At 43.4% G+C, this 21,849-nt stretch overlaps 1 protein-coding gene across 9 annotated transcripts in view; it reads left to right on the top strand.

Moving 5' to 3' along the window:
• Nucleotides 1–21,849, top strand: part of LOC147027208 (mitogen-activated protein kinase 8-like) — a 92,188-nt gene that overhangs the window by 46,320 nt on the left and 24,019 nt on the right. For 7 of the 9 annotated variants that reach the window (XM_085883436.1, XM_085883435.1, XM_085883437.1 and 4 more), the window contains 4 exons: nt 6,755–6,893; nt 11,206–11,371; nt 17,286–17,357; nt 18,436–18,618. In XM_085883436.1, coding sequence (XP_085739562.1) covers nt 6,755–6,893; nt 11,206–11,371; nt 17,286–17,357; nt 18,436–18,618 — 560 coding nt within the window. Of the gene's footprint in view, nt 1–6,754; nt 6,894–11,205; nt 11,372–11,703; nt 11,776–17,285; nt 17,358–18,435; nt 18,619–21,849 lie in introns of all 9 variants that reach the window. The other 2 variants (XM_085883432.1, XM_085883441.1) reach the window with 1 other exon arrangement.

Here is a 21,849-nt window from a genome sequence, read left to right as displayed (position 1 = left end):
CTTCACCGCTCCTTCCCAATTCCATATCCAGGCAATGCATGACATCATTGCCGGGTGCCAAAGGAAGGGAGTACTCAGTTTTTACTCTTTCTTTCTTTGTTGTTTGATTGTTTGTCAAGACGATAGCTTAGCCATCCTTTGATCTAGGAAGCTGAAATTTGGGGACAAAAGTGAAGATGTGCTTTGGCAAAAATAATCTATTTTTATCTTGTCAAAACGAAGTTTTTGCAAGATATGTTAGTCAGCTTGTATGGTTTTTTTTTGTCTGTAATCACATATCGATCACTCTGCAGAGCACAGTTATCATTGGAAAATTTTGTAACTTCGCATATCAGAGTCCTATAGAGGTCCCTTTCAGCGCATAAAATTTTCAAGGCCAAGGTCAAAGGTCAAGGTCACTTTGTCGCAAATCACTCTTATTTTCGGTGGTCTGTTTCATGAAAAGTAACATTTCCTTTATCAGCATCGGCCTAAGCATTTGTCTGTAAATTCGGCATCAGGATTTGCATGCATGATCCAATAAAAGATCTTGGTCAGTAACACAGCAGATGAGTAATTGGTTAGAAATAGCTGAGCTCCTGTATAAAACCTTTATAATGAGAAAACGACTTCAACGATTTTGTGCTTGGGCTTCGATCACCACCAGCATGTAAAGACGCGAAGGAAAAATATCGTCCAAATGCTTACATTGTGAAGTTATGTGTGTCCGTGTTCGACGGATGACTGGAAGTACCAACGGGTGACCCACAGAAGGACCTGGAGGAAAGAAATCGGTCAAACCAGTTTGGATAAAGTGACAAAATCTAAATATTCACTGGAGTACAAATGGCCCCAAATTGCAGAGAATATAAATAAATGCACCATGTTAAGGGAGGCCTTTGGCCCACAGTCGACTGAAATTGGTTACTTAAGTCATGTGATTGATTGATTCATTCATTTATTAATTTGTTTTATTTTGGAGGAAACGTTTTTCAAGAGCGTTATGCCACACGCACCATGTGAACAAATAAGGCCTGGATGCAGAGAATTAATGGTGCATGGCAAAACTGCCTCCAGTTTTTCCTTTTTGTCAGGTCAGGTTCGATCTGTGACCTGCTACTGGTACCATGTAAACCTGTACTAACCTGTTCCATGGTCGGGTTGTCGGCGACTAAACCGTCTCCCCCACCGGGTTTTCTGGTGAGGAGGGTGTTTGGATATGGACACCCAGCAGGATTAAAAACAAAACCTTTCAAAGGGCGGAGGAGCTCCTTGTGAGCCAACAGCCATCCATATCTAGTGCCCAACTGTGTCTGCGGATGTCCTCCTGCAGTTGGGTTACTTTTTATGAGGAGGTTGGTGGCAGGATTTGCACTCCGGCCACCGTAAAATCCTTCATTCCGCAAAACGCAAAAAAATCTGAAAACCCACTTTACACATCTCCAGTAAAAAAAATTTTTTGAAATTTGTTGTTCAGTGTTATCACTCCTTTGATGGGAAAACAGGGACTGCACACATCATTAACATTTATATCTCAACTTGTAATAATTATTATTTGTGGTCTACTATATCTTACTTAGAGGTAGAATGGTAAATGGTGTGTATCTTACCTGATAAAATCGTGTTTTTTGAGGTAAATGTTGCTGCTGTTAAAACTGCAATGTCATCTTGGATTCCTGGAAATGCTACTACGAAAGCCCATAGGGAGCATTCCATTAGAATCAGCACGTTACATTCAGACAATGCTGCTCTCCAGCTGTGTTTCTTCTTTGTCTTTCTGTCTATTTATTTATCTTTCTGTTGTCTACTTATTTGCCTTTTTCATCTGTTTGTCTTTTTATCGAAACTAACTTTAGTTAACTTTGCTTGACATATGTTCAACATATAGGCACATAAATATATGCGTAAAATTCTACTGTGGACTTATACCATGTCCTATTCCATTGTTATAGATTAATTTACAAATTTCATTACTAGAACCGATTGAAATTAGAAATTGAATATATTTTTAGTATTAGTCGTTGTTGTGATTTTGTATAGAGGCTATCTAAAGTCTCGAAATCTCCATATATATATTAAATATAATGTGAATATATAATTAAGATTTTCTGTTCTTGTGATTAATTAATAAGTAACATTTGAAAAAAATGGAAAAATTCACTAAATTTAATTTTATCCATTTTTTTCACATGGGGGGTACCTTAAAAGTGAAATAGCTAAAATTGCTCAAGGGTGACAGTGGCATCAATCGGATTTGCAATCAGCACACTTTAATTATATAAAACACCAATAAAACGCTTGGCACACCGAAATGCACGGTTCACTTGAAAAAGGGAATTTTTCTCCCGGACTATTGGTCAGGTCAGGTCAGGTTCGATCTGTGACCTGCTACAGGTACCATGTAAACCTGTACTAACCTGTTCCATGGTCGGGTTGTCGGCGACTAAACCGTCTCCCCCACCAGGTTTTGTGGTGAGGGGGGTGTTTGGATATGGACACCCAGCAGGATTAAAAACAAAACCTGTCAAAGGGCGGAGGAGCTCCTTGTGAGCCAACGGCCATCCATATCTAGTGCCCAACTGTGTCTGCAGACGTCCTCCTGCAGTTGGGTTACTTCTTATTAGGAGGTTGGTGGCAGGATTTGCACTCCAGCCACCGTAAAACCCTTCATTCCGCAAAATGTAAAAACGCAAAAAAATCTGAAAACCCACTCCGTGGGAGTACCTCCTGTGCAGCTTCCCTTCGCAGGGCAGCTCACCGGATGACAGGATTGGGGCAAAGCCTTCGGGACCCCCAATCTTTGATCGGAGGGAAACCACGGGGTAACATCCCTGGGTCAGATTGCGGGAGAGTGTGTCGGAGTGGTGCTGAGGTGTCGTCCACCAGACGGCGGTCTCCTTGGGTTAACCTGAGGTGGGTTAACTTAACTTCGGGTGGGTGCCTGGAATGTCCTATCCCTAAGAGAGGATGATCACCTGTCTCTGTTATCATCTGAGCTCAAGCGTTTGGACATCGGGATTGCAGCTCTCTCTGAGGTTCGGAGACCGGATTGCGGCGAGATAATGGTGGGTGGTTACACCTACTATTGGTCTGGTCGCTCTGATGGTTACCATACCCAAGGAGTTGCTGCAGCTGTGTCCAATAAGCTGACCCCAATGATAATTGAGGTAACACCGGTCAACGAGCGTATTATGAGATTAAGGATTCGTCACTCCTTAGGTGTCATTTCCCTGGTCTCTGTTTATGCTCCGACTGAGGCGAGTGATCTCGCATGCATTCTACGCCACGGTCGAGTCTGTGGTTGATCAGTGCCCCAGACGAGATACACTTCTAGTCTTGGGGGATTTCATTGCATCGACTGGAACTGATAGGGATGGTTATGAGGTGTGTGTTGGTCCCCATGGGTCAGGAACTATGAACCAGAATAGCACTAAGTTCCTTCACTTTGCAAGTAGTCATGGACTTAGGGTGGCTGGTTCATGGTTTCAGCGCCCACAAGCTCATCGCTGGACTTGGTATTCCAACGCTGGCGGTGTGGCAAAGGAGATTGACCATGTCCTCATTGATGGTCGTTGGAGGATGATCCAGAACTGCAGGGTCTACAGGAGTGCTCAGTTCCTCAATACTGACCACAGGCTTGTTGTAGCAACTCTAAAGCTGCACCTTAAATCCTGGAGAATGGTACCATCCCAGCCTAGGCTGGATGTTGGCAAGCTCAGGGATGAGCGAGTAGCTGAGGAGTTTGCGAACAGGCTGAGTGGACACTTGGGGGGTCTGGGTACTTTGGGGGGTCCTGAAGAGTTGTGGAGTGCCTTCAAGACCACCGTCCTTGATGTTGCCGGTGGATGTCTTGGAGCTCACCGCAGGGCAAAGAAGAATTTTGTCTCTCAAGGGACACTGGATACCATTGACCAGAGTCGCAGGGCCAGGCTGAATGGCAGAGCTGAGCTGTTCAGGGAGCTGAGGCGAAAAACTGTACGTGCACTGAGGGTGGACAAGGAGGCCTATGTGTAAGGAATCTGTGAGGGGGTAGAGCATCACCTGTTGACAGGTGATTCTCATCCCGCTTACAGGGGAATTCGCGCATTGCGTTCATCCAAGCCCATCTCTCGGAGCACTGCAGTTCGAGCAGAGAGTGGTAGGCTCTTGACAGAGGAGTCTGAAGTGAAGGCCCGCTGGGCCGGTTACTTTGAGCGGTTGTACCAGGCTGATCCCCCAGCTGTCGAGTTGGACGTCAAGGGTGTTGCAATCCCTGTTGCTGACCGTCAAATCAACTGTGGTCCACCTTCGCTTGTGGAAACACGAGCTGCGGTGAACCAGTTGAAACAGGGCAAAGCTCCAGGGATCGGTGGCATCCATGCTGAACTTCTCAAGGCTGGTGGAAGTGCTGCACTCGTGTCGTTGCATGCAGTTTTGTGCTCTGCCTGGAACACAGGCATCATCCCAACTGACTGGAAGAGGGGCCTTGTTGTCCCTCTCTGGAAAGGGAAGGGTGATCGCCAAGACTGCAACAACTACCGAGGGGTGACGCTGCTCTCAGTGCGGGGCAAGGTCTTTGCTCGGATAATTCGTGATAGGGTTCGGCACCATTTGCTTGAGCACCAGCGTCCGGAGCAGTCAGGCTTTACACCAAAGAGGTCAACGATTGACCGTATCCTTGCCCTTCGTGTCCTCACCAAACGCAGACGAGAGTTTCGGCAGGGGCTGCTTGCAGCCTATGTTGATCTCTGTAAAGCGTTTGATTCAGTGAATCGGGATGTCCTCTGGAGGATTCTTGGTCTTCGTGGGGTGCCACCAAAACTGATCGATCTGATGTCTGAACTCTACTCTGGTACTGAGAGTGCTGTGAAGTGTGGTGGTACCATCTCTGACATATTTCCAGTTGTTACTGGAGTTCGTCAGGGGTGTGTACTGGCCCCCACACTTTTCAGCACTTGTATGGACTGGATTTTAGGGAGGATGTCGGAGAGACCAAGCTGCGGTGCATCATTTGGGAATGTCAAGATCTCGGACCTTGATTTTGCAAATGATGCAGTCATCTTTGCGGAGACTTTAGACATCCTCTTGGGGGCCCTCGAGGTGCTGAATGAGGAGTCGGAGCCGCTTGGATTACGGGTTTCTTGGGTCAAAACTAAGATCCAGGCTTTCGGTGACATCTTGGATGCTGCTGTCCTGTCTCTGTTTGTGGTGAGGATGTTGAGGTCGTGGAGAGATTCACTTACCTTGGCAGTGATATTCATGTCTCTGCTGGCTGCGAGTCAGAGGTCAATAGACGTCTGGGACGGGCCTGGGGAGTCATGGATTCACTGGATCATGGGGTGTGGCGCTGCCGGTACCTGTGCGGGAGGACGAAAGTCCGAGTCTTCAGGTCCTTGGTACTTCCAGTCTTGCTCTATGGATGCGAGACTTGGACTCTGACCAAGGATCTGAGACGGAGACTTAATTCCTTTGGTACCAAGTCTCTTCGGAGAATCCTTGGCTATCACTGGTCGGATTTTGTGTCCAACGAGCGGTTGCTGAGAGAGACTCGGATGAGATTTGTTACCTGCATAGTCCGTAAGCGTCAGTTGCGGCTGTATGGACATGTGGCTCGTTTTCCTGACGCTGATCCTGCTCACCAGATTCTCTCAGCGAGGGAGTCTCATGAGTGGAGGAGGCCAGTTGGCCGACCACTTGCCTCGTGGTTGCAGCAGGTTGACCATCATCTCAAGGAGATGGGGATGAGCCTGGCATCTGCCTGGGGGATGGCCAGACGGAGGCCCCTGGAGTACCGGCGTAGAGTGGGCGCAGCGACGCGCTGTTATGGCACATGCTCCCTTACCTGACTTGACCTTTTTCCTTTTCTTTTTTTCTTGTTGACAGACCAGTGGGCACCTTGCACAGGTCAGAATGACCCAAGGCTTTCACTTCTGTCAGCCCTCGATATATTTAATTATTTCAGTTGAAATAGCCCATGACGCTACCTTTGCTCCCTCATCAGCTGGCCTTGCAATGACAAAGCCTCTCTCAAGACCAACCACCACAGCTGAAAAAAGCTCAGCCGGTGCTCGATGTAAGACTCCATGTTTTGTTTAATCTGCACTTTTGAAAGACTGGATAGTAAACAAATGTAATTCTCATTGTTTCAGCATTTGAGTTCAACATTGGTTGTTGGTCTGAATTTATTACTACCACCACCACCGAAGGTGGACAGATGACAGTGGTTTTCACCCATGTCTGTCTGTCCGTTTGTTTGTGAATAAGATATCTCAAAATAAAAAGTTGTGCACATGCTCTGACAAAACTTGGTGGATGAGTTGGGTCGGTGACCAGAACAAGCCAATTTGATTTTGTTTCAGGTCCAGATGCAGATCCGGCCTATCAGTGGGATGGGATACAAAACGTAAACTGTTCAGCCTTAAAACAAGTTTCATTCTTTATACTCTATATGAAATAAAGGAATATTTATATTTTTATCTCAAATGCTGTGAATGCAGCTTAGGAGATTTTAAAGCCTCAACTGATTAAATCGTTTCTATTTTTATTTTTTTGCCAGAGGACAGGCTTGGGTTTCAGATTTGATTTTAACTAGAGTGTAAAAATTGTGTGTGGCTGGTCTTCTTTTCCACATCATGGTCATGGGAGCCATGTGATCATCTTCTTCTTGGTCATGGGGAAAAGGGGGGAGGTGTGCAGGCAAAGATAGTACTGTATTATGCTTTGGGTGGAGATGTTATCTTTTGTTATGTTGTTAAATATTTCTATTTCTCAAAACTGATATTTATTGTGTGTGCAGGTACCTCGTAATGGAGTTGATGGATGCAAATCTCTGTCAAGTCATCCAGATGGAGTTGGATCATGAGCGGATGTCCTACCTCATCTACCAAATGCTTTGTGGCATCAAGCACTTGCACTCTGCTGGCATCATTCATCGGGTACCGGCCGCTCATTGTTCGAAGGAAATTGTCAAGCTTTTGTGCATGTTTCATCAACGTTTTGATCTTATTTTTATTTTATTTTTTGTATTTTTTAGATATTATTTTGATTATTTTTTTTTCTATAGATTGGGCTCATCGATGAGCAAGGTGACAAAGGATAAAACGACAACGCACTTAAAGCGGGGACACTTGCTCCACATTTGGACATGAGCAGTCAAATGAACGAACATGAGAGAGGTGTGGATGGAACACAGTAACCTAAAAGTAAGAGTGTTGGGTTAGGTAGGGTTAATGAGGGTATAAAAGATCGTGGATCGTGGATCGGGATACATCACTTGCTTTTGAAGCACTGGAGCGAAGAGTGGGATTTAACAGCCTCAGGGAGGTGTGAGAAAAGAGGACAAAATTCTATGTTCTCTTGTAATGTGTGCAACAAGCCTAGAATTTGGAAGTTTAACCAGGAGGAGGCTACAGGAGTAATATATATGCGTGCTGGGGGTCAACTTGTGGAGTGGAGGTGAGCAGTGATTCTGGATTTTGGGAGTTTCACCAGAAGGGGGTTGATGATGGACCATGTGCACCCTGCAGAAACATGGGGGGGGAGAAAGCACAAAAAGAGCACAGGGTACAAGACCAGAAAGAAGGTGGGAGAAGATAGACCACCAACCTATCTGCGATGGGAAAGTGATAGACCCAAGTATTCAGCTTCAACACAGAAGATTCCGATGAACTTGAAGGCCTTCGTTTCCATGGTGCCAAACTGAGCAAGGTTTGAGGCAGTGGAGCCAACCCTGAGGGGAGAGCAGTACTCCATCCAACTGTGGACGAAGGCCTTGCAGCTGGATAGGAGTCCAGGTGTGCTGAGGAAGGACTTTGTATGACAGAGGATGCCCAGTCGGCGACTGGCTTTGGAGGCCAACTTTGAAATGTGGTTTGCCCAAGAAAGATCATGGCTGATAGAGGCCCAGGAGTTTGAGTGACTGAACGTCCTTAAAAGGATTGTTAAAAAGGTATATGGAGGGGGAGGGGGAGGGTTTGCCAGATGGTCCTTTCGGAAAGAGATGGTGAGAGTGTGAGATTTGTCTGTTATTTAAAGACTTATTTCAAGTGTTGTACTAGCTTTTGATTTTGTAAACGTCGAAAGAGAGGAAAGAGGCTGCTGCCTGCCTCTCTGAAAGATGAGGGATGTTGTGGCAGAGGGTGGAGTCATCAGCAAATAGATAAGAGGGTTTTTCCAGAGTCAGTGAAATCATTTAAGATAATCAGGAAAAGGACGAGGTTGAGAACACTGCTTTGGGGCACTCCATCCTTCATAGGAAGAGGAGATGAAAGGATTCCGTTGAGTGTCACACGTTGTCCATGAGAATAGAGGTAGTCAGTAAGCAATGTGTGGAGTTGACCTTGAATGCCAAAGGCAGCGAGTTTGGAAAGTAAGGCAAGATTCCAGACTGTATTGAAAGCACGACATGTCCAGAGAGACGGCCATGATCTCATGTCTAACATTGAGGGCTTCCATCCATTGTTGAGTGAGTAGAAGCAACATGTCCATGGTGGAGTGACCTGTTCTGAAACCAAATGAGGTTATTGGAGAAAAGGAAGGATTTCATATCAACTGCAATGATGGGAGTGCATGACCTTGCTGACGATTGGAAGTAAGCTGATAGGTCTGCAGTTAAGGGTATCGATTTTTGCGCGCTTGTACATAGTGCAATGATATCAGTGGATTTTCAAGAATGTGGAAGATGGCAAAGAGAGGATGTGCAAGAGCAGGTTTTGAGGACACGTGAGCTGATGCTGAACGGTCCAGTAGCAGAGTCAGAGTCGAGGTTTGAAATAACCTTCTCATCATTCAGATGCAAAAGACACAGGCCAGGAGCAGTTGGGTACGACAGGGAAGGGTGGGACATTTTTGTCATGTACGTTCATTTCTTAGGAAGAGTGGCATCTGTCTGACTTCAAGGTATCAAAAGACTGCCTAACACTCCTCCTGCACAGCAATGCAACAAGAGACTTGAAGTTAAGGGGAACATTACGTAGACACCATGCTGTTTTCCCTGGGAGGAGTCCCCAGCTGTTTTCCGGTTGGCTTTTCACGTCGCTTGTGCGCCACGTGTTGCATGAAGTGGTCTGTTTTGCCCCGTCGGGGGCTGGGCCCCGGGAATGAAGTTTTGGGACCGGGGACCTGGGATCTTTTCGGGAACTCCGAGAGCAGGTGTGATCCTGTCCCCGGGCCCCTTCTCGTGTTCCTACGTATCTACGGAGCAAAAGCAGTTGGTGGCAAAATGCTAGACCCAAGACACCTCATTGGTAAATCATCTGTAAATGTACAAAATATATATATATATATATATATATATATATGTATTTTTATTACGAATTGCCAATATTTATTCGTTTAATATTGTTCATTAATGATTTCAGGTTATGGCAGTTAAAATAAATATATATATATATATATATATATATATATATATATATATATATACATATACATATACATATATATATATATATATATATATATATATATATATATATATATATATATATATATATATATATATATATATATATATATATCGTTCTTATGTCCCCGGAGGTAGCACATCCACTCTATATATTTTCATTCACAAAATGCTTTATGAGCCCCATTCCACACGAAATTACTGTCTCGTGAATCTCTCGAGAACCTATCCTTCACACAAACTGGGGTATTGCTGTATTGTGTTCAAGCGGTGCAGAACCCTGGTCCCATTAAACCTCACCCCCTTATAAATGGAAGAGAAGGAGAAGATGTTCCTCCATCAATGCAGTGTCCGATGAACAACACGCCATCACTTGATACTCACAAGCGCTGCTCTTTGACTCTAGCATTCTAACTGTCGGCACTTTGTACAATATGCCCCGAGTCTTGTACTTTTCCGTAAATTTTCATTTGAAATCTCTAACAACTCAAGTTTTGAATCGCTTTTCACAAGTAAAGTTTCAATAATGGCCATATCTACATAAATGTCTGTCTGATTCTATTTCTTATCCCCTATTTTCACCACTCCATGCATCATAACCAAACTCCGTAGCATAATTAACGTTCTTGCATTTCTGTTTATAGCATCTAAATTTATAACAATCTGCCCATTTGAAATTGGGCTTTTCTCAGTGTTTACCATGCTGGCTAACGTCACGTCGTTGCTCTATGCTAAGCCTCGAGTGCCATTCCATCACTTGGTGGTGGAGGTTGTTGTTGCATAGTCCTCCCATCCTATCAATTACCATCACTCATCTTTGACACGTATTCAAACGGAAGACCAAGAAGGAACCAAGAAGGAAGTAGAGAGCAAAGATGGAATCATCAGGAGGAACTTGCATAAGATTCGGGTTTCAGCCGCTACTCCTCAACCCACAACCCATCCAGGCACAGCTAAGTGAGCCTTACAGAAAACTTTCTGCAAGAATTCACGAGAGAGACGACAGAGACAGAGACAGAGAGAGAGATAGATAGATAGATAGATAGATAAGAATTAGAATGAATAAAGAAAATTGTGAAAAAATTAGAAAGAATAATGAAAGAAACAAAGAACATAGATGTCAGGAAGAACCCAGAGAGATAGATTTCAGCAGCTACTCCCCAGGCTTAAACGCAGCATCACATATTCACTAGTTTGTAACTAATTAGTGTTGCCAATTAAAAGAGAACACTTCATTAAGGACAAAGATGTTGATTTTTCAATTAGGAATTGCCCTGATTTTTGGTGTGTTGTGGCATGTTTCTAGTTTTTGGTGTGTTTTCATGTTATTCGGAACTGCCCTGTGTTGCACTTTTTCAACAGCAACTCCTTAAGTTAATTTTTCCACTGATGCGTCACTTTCACCTCCTTTGGCTCAGAAGGCTTGGATGTACCCCGTCCGTTTTACTGGAGAATGTGGACGAAACGCCGTCGTTCATTTAGAAATGTTTGAAAAAAATTTTTGCTAAAATGTATTTAAGGCTTTAAAAAAAATATTAATAATGTTGAATTTGCTTTAAATTTGAGCATTTTCTTGTAATGGAGTCTATTTCACTCAAACTGACCGTGTCAGTGAGGCCCGTGAAAGTAAAGCTAAATTATTTTGTTGTTTGTTTTTCAGAATTTAATTATTGGTCTTTATTACTAGGTATTTTATGACATCAGGAAGTGGATCTGTTTCAGACTGCAAATTGATCGTATGAGTTTCCCTTGCTTCGTGGTTCCTCGCTCATTCATATTGATGGAGTGCTTTCGCTTCGCTCGACTTTCATCAGGTGGAGATGACAATGTGTTCTTGGCTGCAGGATCTGAAGCCGAGCAACATAGTCGTGAAATCTGACTGCACGCTCAAGATTTTGGACTTCGGGCTGGCCCGCACAGCTGGAAACAGCTTCATGATGACTCCCTATGTCGTGACGCGGTACTACCGTGCCCCGGAGGTCATTTTGGGCATGGGCTACAGTGAGAACGGTACACTCAAATTGAGCCCTTTTTCATTACCTTACTGTCATCTCCCCCTTCTCTGATCCTGTTTATATATCTGATCAATCTCATTGGAATAACTTGTAAAACTGTTTACCCCTGCAGTTCTCTGAAACATAGAACATCTCTTGATGTCGAACAATTGCTTCTTTTTCTTCTTTTGAATGAGGTTGCTTGTACTTTCACGGCCTTGAAACTCTTAATATGCGATTACCCTTTCCTCTTGCATGTGATTCAGTTGTGCACAAGCCTCTTGCTATGTTCTCCTTGCAAACTAGTTAACTAGGCTTTGTGGTGTGCCCACACCCGCTGACGCACAGTGGACATCTGGTCTGTGGGCTGCGTTCTCGGAGAAATGATCCGACATCGTGTTCTCTTCCCAGGCAAAGACTGTATCCTCAGCACCTTTCCTCTTCCTCTATCTCTTTCTTACTGGCAGAGGGGTTTGGGAGGTGGGAGCAGAGCAGAGGTAAAACTAATTCAACTTCTACACATGCTTGTAGCATCAAAGCAAAAAAGACCATCATAACAAAATGGCAAAGGCAACAAGGATCCTTTCTGATAAAAGTTATCCCTGTCGAGTATCATTAAGATACTTTCTTGGAGACAGATTTCAATCAAAATAGCAATATTATTATTATTTGATCAAAAATTCCCAGCGTTTGCCTTCATGATACTGCCTATGGAGTGTGTTGTACACCTTTGACAGGTGCATTGTCATCACAACTACTAACACTCTCTTTGTATAACTCCTTTTTTTGCTAAGAACCTTGATTTGAAATTTGCACTAAGGCTAGAATGGAATGCGACATGGCTGGGAAGAGTAAATAGCCTTTTTCACGTCTGCACGTCATTACATTTATTTGCAACCAAAGAATTGGAAAAAAAGACTGTAAAAGCTGTCACAATTGTGGCCTTTTTTCTGAAAGGACGTGCAGGATTAAAAAAAAAAAAAAGTATTTTATTGATCAGAGAGGTTAAGCGTTCAAAAGCGGTTGTGGGCCTCATGTGGGAGTGATGATGAAGATTAACATTTTGCATGAGGATGCTACACACATTTATCTATCAGATAAGTATACTTGGTGGAGCTAATGCCATATCATGGAGAAGCTTTTTGGGCTTCTCTAACTCTGAAATACAAAAGAGGTAAAATATGGGAAGGAATAAAACGTTTGTAGTTTTGATACAAATATCTGCTCGATTTCAATCGTACATGCAAGTGATCAGTAGTAAGTGTTCTTGATCATTCTTATTCACCAGGCTCATGCTTTCATATTAAACCGAAGCTTTAAATTTTGTGCAGAGTTCGTCCATCACAAAGCTGTCCATTCCTCCGTGCACATTCTGCTGTCATCCACTTTATCTAATTTGCACAAATGAATCAGAATATTTAATTGGAATACAATATTGTGACCAATGTGCTCGGCATTATTACCTCTGCCACCAAGGTGTATGGAGGTTATGGTTTCACCCCTGTCTGTCTGTCTTTCAACAAGATATCTCAAAAGGTTGGGATGGATTCAGACAAAATTTGGTGGAGAGGTTTGATGTGTGACGAGGACTAAATGATTAGATTTTGGTGAAGATCCGGATCTGGACACTAGAATTTTAAAGTGATTCTTCACCATTGAGTGCCAAAACCAATATATAACACGATATCTCAAAAATTTATGGATGGATTCAGATGAAACTTGGTGGGCAGGTTGGGTGTGTGACAGATTAATCGATTTAATTTTGGTGAAAATCCGGATATGAGAACTTTTTAATTTTTTAAGTGATTCTTCTCCATTAAGAGATGGTGCCAAAAAAACGATAAATATACGTGTATATATAATATATTTATATAAACACTACCGGTCAAAAGTTTTAGAACACCCCCATTTTAGGTCATCTCTACCGAGATGACCTAATAAAGTCGGACCTAATGTCCGTCCATCCGTCCGTCAACAATTTTTCTTACCGATCTTGATGAAACTTAGTATGTGGGTAGAGGTCGATGAGTGTTGCATAACGATATAACTTTTGTCTGGGTTCAAGGTCAAGGTCACGAGGTCACGTAAGTTATAAAAATCGCCATTTTCAAAACCTATCTAGTCTGCCATTCTACAAGATATTCGGCAACTGTTTATTGATTATGATAGTAAAAAATATTATCTTGTATCTAACCTGACAAATTTTTGAATTTCCGTCCCGTTTGGCCGCCACGTAACCTGGAAGATGGTCAAAAACACCTCCCGGTGATCTTGATGAAATTTGGTATGTGGGTAGAGGTCGATGAGTGATACCCAACGACATATTTTTTCCCGGATTCGAAGTCAGGGTCAAGGTCACGAAGTCACGAAAGTTGTGAAAGTCGCCATTTTCAAAACCTATCTCGTCTGTCATTTTAGGAGATATCTGGCAACGGTTCATCGATTATGATAGTAAAAAACATTATAGAGATGACCGTCACCCCCACACTGTGTTAATTTTTTCAGTTGTTATTGAAATTTAAGCAGTTTAATGTTTCAATGTACTCTGAAATTAAAGCATAGAACAAATAAACAATTGCAGATAAAAAAAGAAATCATGGAATGGTTTTGTTGAACAAAATGGAATCTAAATTTTTGACTCATCAAAGTATCCACGTTTTGAAGACATAACAGCCGAACATACTCGTGACATTCTTTCTACAATGGAAATCACATATTGTTCGGAAAGTTCTTCCCAACAATGTTGCAGAAGTTCCCACAAATGTGTTGTACTTGTAGGTTGCTTTGCTTTCACCCTTCTGTCCAGTTCATCCCAAACCAGCTCGATAGGGTTTTAGTCTGGATACTGTGCTGGCCATTCCATGATTTGAAGCCTACGGTCTTGTTCTTTTCTTCCAAGGTAGTTCTGACAGAGCCTGGAGGTGTTTTTTTATTATGTTTTGGGTCATTTGGGTCATTTTTATGTTTTGGGTCATTATCTTGCTGTTGGATGAACCCCTGACCAACTAGGCGTAGACCAGAGGGTATTGCATGGCACTGCAAAATGCTGTGCTGGACCTTTTGGTTCAGGGTGCAAGTCGCCGACTCTGGATCCAGCAAAAGAGCCCCAGACCATCACGCTTCCTCCTCCATGTTTGACTGTTGGTGTGACATACTGAGGAACCATCCTTTCGCCTACTCGACGGCATACAAAAACCCTGCGTGATGAACCGAAGATTTCAAATTTTGATTCATAAGTCCTTCTTCCATAAGACCTTCTTCCAGTTTTCAGTAGTCCACTGGCAGTGCTTCATTGCCCAGGCAAGCCTCTTTTTCTTATTTTGCCATCTTGGCAATGGCTTTCTTACTGCCACTTGACCTGTCAAACCTGCAGCTCGAAGTCTTCTCTTCACAGTTGAAACTGAGGCTTCCTTGCTTCCACCAGTGTTAAGCTGTGCTTGAAGCTACTGTCCTGTGAGCCACCTATCATGCAAGCTGTTGACTCTCAGAAACTTGTCTTCTGATTGTTGTGGCTTTGGGTCTGCCAGACCTCTTCCTGTCAGAGTTTCCTCCAGTTTCCAAGTTCCTTTTGATGATGTAGGAAACTGCACTCACTGACACCTTGGCTTCTTTGCAATTTCTCTAAAGGAAAGACCTACACTTATAAGGGTTATGAAGGTCTGTCTGTCTTCCTTTGTTATTTGTCTTTTTCTCACCATTATGATAGCAATATACCACTACTTGAAGTGCAATATTGTCCAAATAATGCTTCAGAGGGTGCAGCAACACAGTCTGTTCCAACACTGCTTTTCCAACAGACAGAGGGTTTGTAACTTATCAAGAAAAGTTGGGACACCTGCATGAATTGTTTGCATCAACTTTCAAGGCTTAATTTTTTTCCATTGCTGCAGAACAACTGCAGTTGCTAACCCATTACTTGTTCCCTGAAAAGGGCCTTTTGTAACAAATCTGAAATTTACATTATTTTTTCAGTTTTTGGAAACCTAAACTTTTTTCTTTTTTTTAACCTCTGGCAGTTTACTGCTTAGCTTTGTACCATTTTAGGTTATTCACTGGACTTGAACTGCTTAAACTTCAGTAAAAAACTCAAAAAATGGGAGTGTTCTAAAACTTTTGACCGGTAGTGTGCATATACATATATATATATATATATATATATATATATATATATATATATATATATATATATATATATATATATATATATATATATATAAATATATATTTCTCAAAAAAGTTGTGGACGAGTTATTACAAAAATAGGTGGATGAGTTGGTTCGGTGATGAGAACAAGCCAATTCGATTTTGGTTCGGGTCCAGATACAGATCCGGCTTATCAGTGGGATACAAAATGTAAACTGGTCAGCCTGGCAGAGGTAATGCGTTCTACCGAGTGCCGTTCTAGTTACCTCCGCCACTGAAGGTCGATGGAAGTTATTGTTTCACCCATATGTCTGTTTGTTTGTCACCAAGATATCTCAAAAAGTTCTGGACTGATTCGGACGAAATTTGGTGGAGAGCTTTGGAACGTGAACAGGACGAAATTATAAGATTTTGGTGATGATCCGGATCCGAGTATTGTTAGTGATTTTTCACCCTTGAGTGACAGGGATAAAACGATGTACAGCACGATATTTCAAAAAGTTATGGACAGATTCAGGCGAAACTTGGTGGATGAGTTGGTTAGATAATAAGAACAAGCCAATTAAATTTTTGTTCAGTTCCGAATCCAGATCCGGCCTATCAGTGGCGTAAAAAAAACACAAACTAATCAGCCTGGCGGAGGTATGTGCTCCACCGAGTGCCCTTCTAGTTGAGATTGTGTTAACAGTGAGCTTGTGTGGGTTTATCCTTGGACCGAGCCAGGCATTGCTGTTCACTTCCCACATACCGTACCTGTGAAGGTATTTCAGGGTTTGATTTAACCTGGCATTTTACCGATTAAATTTGGTCTCCACAGGTGGCCTTGGAGGCAAAATTTCCATGACATGTCCATATGATGTCCTGGCAGCATGTTTTGTGGGGCTGTATTTTAATGCCAGTGGATAAGTAGCACAGAGACGCTCATTTCATGTTCACATTTTCAGTGACTCTGCACAACTTCCAAGCCGCAAATGCTAAGAGCAATTTCTCTAACTTTCCCAAACGGTGAACCTCTCGTTATAAACTGTACTTCTTGAAGCAAAACTAGTTTTCCTCAAAGCGCTGTACCTCACTGTCCTCAGTGTCCCTAATTGTTTGGCCACGATGGTATGGCGGGCCCATTGTGCTTGTGAATCATTTTCTCACTGGATTGTTACTTTTTCCTTTTTCTGTTTTTTTTTTTTTCTTTACATTTTGAAAATGTTATGAAATTGCCATTTTGAATGCGGCTTTGGCAGAAGCGCAAGCCAATCCAATCAAGTGAACGCATTGCACTCGTGATTGGATAGGTGCATTTATGGGAACCCAAACAAAGCAAGTTCATGTTCATTGGCTGTTGACGATGTGCTTTACTAAGCTACCTGTAGTTTCACAGCGGGTAGGGAAGCCACCAATGGGCAGAGGGAGAGGGAGGAGCGATCTTTTTAAGAGATAATTATCTGCTTCTGTCTGTCAGGTGAATAATTTAATCATGCCTTTAAGGTTTTGAATGAAGGAGACTGTCTTGCTCCAGGCATTGAGGAATAAGTCTTTTTCACAGAAATTTTGTGAATTAGACCTTTGCTTCGTGGTTATCAAGTTGTTTGGTACATTTGTTTGGAAAAGCAAGCTGCAAAAATGACCATTACTTTGGCTTTTTCTCCTGACCCCCAGTTTTTGTTTTACATTTATTTTCATTTTTATTTATTTACTTTTTTGTGCATGTGAAGCAAGCATCCCTCCAATCCCCATGCCCTTCCCCTTCATCCCTGCCTGCCTCCTTTCCTGCCCATGTTCCCTTTTTGCAGTTGATATCTGGTCAGTGGGGTGCATCATGGGTGAGATGACCAGAGGTGTGGTGCTTTTCCCGGGCACTGACCGTATCCTTGCCTGGCAGGACACAAGTCCTGCACGCCAACAGGCATCTTTGGGGAAATTTTGAGTGCGCTTGTAGTGAGCTGCACACAATTTCTACACTCTTAGTTGCAAAAACAATTCTCCATCGAAAAGGAAACGGCAAAGGAAATGTTGCCTTGAGCTGGAATGAAAATTCTCACACGCTGCTGAACAAGTTGCTGCAATCGATAAATTGCCTCAAATTTTGGTTTTTGTTTTTAACAGTGCACTTGCTTCAGTTATTGAAATTTGTGTTTTGCATCCATCGTAAAAGATTATTCCTCACCTTCCCCCCCCCCCCTTAGTATTTTAAATTGACTTGTTTAATTCCACGATTATTTTACTACAAGAAGCTAGTAACTTGCTTTTGATTTCATTGGGCCAATGCCTTTAATTATAGATGTGTCGTCGTGCCCGAATGCAGCGTGTTACTGCAATGACCTGCCATGAGTCATCGCTCTCCATACACTCGATGCTTGCTCCATGGGTGCTGTTACTCATTCCTCCCCTTTCCTTCTATTGGAAATGCATAAATGTCACCAACTCTTGGCTTTTCATCGCCAATTCGAGGCCCATTGAAAAATCTCTGTGTTCTGCTTGTTTCTTGTGATCCCAACAAACTGTGCTTTCCAAATACCTCTGATATTCTGAGTGTATCAAACTTTGACTAAACCCTAATCTTAATCTTGGCATCCTGCATTTCCTGCTTTCACTTTTACTTTTACTTTTTTATTTTATTAATCTTCCTCTTGTACTTTGTCCCGTTCTGCGTGAATTGCAAAGGTCTTTGTTTTTGCAGCAAAGCATTTTTCAACACGCTTGCTCTTTGCTACTTAGCCTGATCTGCATGCAATCCACTGGGCTGCCTGCTCTCAATGAATACAAATCACACTGGGCTTACATGTGCTTCCATACATACCTGCATTTAATTTACGCGATGCATTTGATCGCCCGTCAAACACATGGCCAATGTCACATGGTTAATTTAAAACTAGCCTGAGGTTTCAAACTTGTGATTGCAATGCGACGAATTATTTTCCTGAGCTGCCAGCTGGCGTTTAGATATTGACCAATGGAACAAGATTATCGAACAACTTGGCACACCTTCAGCTGAGTTCATGAAGAAGTTACAGCCAACTGTGAGGAATTATGTGGAAAATCGACCAAAGTATACCGGCTGCAGCTTTGAAAAGCTCTTCCCCGACATGCTCTTCCCTGCCGACTCTGAAAGCAACCGCCTGAAAGGTGAGTTATTTATTTATTTATTTATTTATTGAAGGGGTTATTTATTTATTTATTTATTGTGAAAGAGGATTTTTGTAATAGGAAAGGTGTGTGCATATGTGTAAAGGTGATGGGGGAGTAGAGTTTCATGTTTAATGGGTGAAGGTCTTAGTGTGCAATGTGAGGTGAGAATTGTATAAGGGGTGCTTTCTTTGTTGTTGTGGAGTTTTTTTTTTGTATGCATAGTCAAGGCTTGGGGAAGAGTGAGTGCACTGAAAGGATCAGGACATAACAGGATAAACGGAACAGCACAGAGAGGGGACACGCACCAACAGCAGAATTGAAGGACAAGATAGGGGAATTGTGTGGAAAATTGGATTAACAATGGGTATGGGGTCAACAGGAAAGGATGCTTGGGGTGAACAAAAGTCAAGAAGGAAAAATAAAATTTTTGAAGGAGTGGGGTGGGGAGGGGGTGGGGGGGGGCAGTAATGAAGATAGAAAAGATCATGGCTTTGGATTGGGGATGATCTGAGATGGTGGTGAATAGCTGTCTTGAAGACCTGGATGGTACAATGACATTGATGACAATGTGGACGTTGGTTCCGCAAGTGGAAAAAGAAAAGGGAACAAATGCGTTGAGGTCAGCAGTAATCCTGGATTTAGGTAGTTTCACCAAAAACGGGTTTGTTGGTGGACCATGTGTGCCATGCAGAAACTTGGAGGGACTGGGAGAGACAAAGCACGGAAAGAGCAGATGGCACAAGACCAGAAAGGAGGCGGGAGAAGACAGAGGGACCACCGACCTGTATGCGATGGTGAAGTGATAGTCCCATATACTCAACTTCACCGTGGGAGATTATTCCAATGATTTTGAAGGCCTTGGTTTCCATGACGTCAAGTTCAGCAAGGAGGGGAGCCAGCCCAGAGGAGATAGCAGTACTCCATCAAGCTGCAGATTAAAAACCTTGTCGGTGGATATGAGTTCAGGTATGCCAAGGAAGGACTTTGTGCGATGCGGGATGCCCAGTCGGTGAATGACTTTGGTCCATCCATCCATTGGCACCATACTCTGTGCAGAGCGTTGATGCTGCTTAGCAGTCTCCTGCGACTCTGAAATGATATTGGTGGACAACTCTGAAATGTGGTTTTCCCAAGGAAGATTGTGGCTGACAGAGAGAGACCCAGGGTGATTGAACCTCCTCCATAGGATTGTTAGGAATGTAGATGTAAAGGTGGGTGTTGGCAGTCATTTCTTTTGCAGAGAGAGGTTTAGAGCGTGAGAAGACTTATGCCAATTGTTGCTCCATTTTGTGATTTTGTCAAGGTCTGAAGAGAGGGAAGAGGCTGCTGCCTGCCTCTTTGAAGGATGAGGGATGTCGTGACAAAGTGTGGAGTCATCAGCAAATGGATGAAGTGGATTATCTAGCGGGTCAGAGAGATCATTGATGAAGATCAGGAACAGGACTGGACCCAGAGCACTGCCCTAACCTGAGGCACTCCAGTCTTGACATGGAGATTAGGTGAAAGGATTCCATTGAGAGCCACACATTGGCTACGGGAGTAGAGGAAGTCAGTTGGCAATGTGTGGAGTTTGCCTTGAATGCCATAGGCAGGGAGTTTGGAGGGCAAGGTGGGTTGGAAATAACTTGCCTTCACCTCAAGGAAGGCTATTCCAATCGAAGGCAATCTCAGTTCCTTCCACAAAGGTTGGAGCAAGCGTCTGTCTACTCTCAGGAGACCCAGAAAACAACATCTTTCTAATTTCAAGTCTGAACTCTCAAGCCTGTCTCCCTTCAAATCCTGGTGGTGTCTAGTTAAGTCTGTTTCTGATGTATGTTCCCCCTCCATCCCCTCTCTTACCTCAAATGGCCTCACATCTAACACGACACATGAAAAGGCTAAATGCCTAAACTCTGTGTTTGCTTCTAAATCTTGTGTCCCAAACCCATCGCTTTCTGCACCCACCTTACCCAGCTGTTCCTGTACTCTGTGTCCTTTTCTCCTGACAAGGTGGAGAGCTTGCTGTCAAACCGCGACTCAGATTCTGCAATCGGTCCAGAATGCCTCAGCCCACATGTCCTAAAAACCTGCTCTGCTGCTCTTGCTCACCCTCTCGCTGTTCTATTCACCCTCACATTTGCTCAAGGTCATCTGCCATCTGCAAGAAAATCTGCAGACGTTACCGCTCTGCATAAAAAAGATGCAAAAACAGATCTCTGCAACGACAGACAAATCGGCCTTCCACCAATCATCAGCAAGGTCATGGAATCCATCATTGCTTCAGACATTAAATCCTTCCACTTCTCCAATGGCTTGATTTCCAATCATCAATTTGGATTCAGACCAGGTCACTCTACCCTGGGTATGCTGCTTCTGCTTTCCCAACAATGGATGAAGATCCTCAATGTCAGGCATGAAATCAGAGCCATCTCCCGAGACTTATCTCATGCTTTCGATACGGTATGACACCCTGCCCTGCTTAGCTCACTCTTCCTATGGTATCCAAGGATATCTCCACTCATGGCTCGTAGATTTCCTCTCTTGTCGCAGCCAAAGTGTGGCCCTTTAATGGAGTTCTCTCATCCCCTCTTCCTGTACTGGCTGGAGTTCCTCAAGGAACTGTTCCAGGCCCTGTTCTTTTTCTGGTTTTCATCATTGATCTCTCTGGAAAATCCTCTTTATCTCTTTGATGATGACTGCACCTTCTGCCGTACCATCTGTCATCCCTCAGATCAACAAACAGCAGCCTCTTCACTCTCTGCAGCTCTGTATGAAATCACAAGCTGGTCCAACACATGAAACATGTCTTTCAATCCTGATAAATCTCACACTCTCACTATGTCTCTCCAAAAGGTCAGGTCAGGTCAGGTATTGGAGCATGTGCTGGAGCAGCGCGTTGCTGCGTGCACTTTCCACCAGTACTCCAGGGGCCTCCGGCCATCCCCCAAGCAGATGCCTGGCCCATTCCCATCTCCTTGAGATGCTGATTAACCTGCTGCAACCACGAGGCACGTGATTTACCCATTGGCCTCCTCCACTCACGAGGCTCACTTACTGAGAGAATCTGTTGAGCAGGATCGGCATCAGGAAAATGAGTTTTGTGTCCATACAACCGCAGCTGACGCTCACGGACTATTCAGGCAACAATCTCATTTGAGTCTCTCTCAGCAACCGCTCGTTGGACACAAAGTCTGACCAGCAATATCCAAGGATTCGCCGAAGAGACCTGGAAGCAAAGAAATTAAGTCT

This window comes from Eptatretus burgeri, chromosome 5 (genome assembly GCF_056783735.1).
Source record: "Eptatretus burgeri isolate ZD-2024b chromosome 5, Ebu_testis_v1, whole genome shotgun sequence".
Lineage (NCBI taxonomy): Eukaryota > Metazoa > Chordata > Myxini > Myxiniformes > Myxinidae > Eptatretus > Eptatretus burgeri.
Note: the sequence above shows the minus strand (reverse complement) of the source record. Positions and strands in the feature narration are given on the sequence as shown.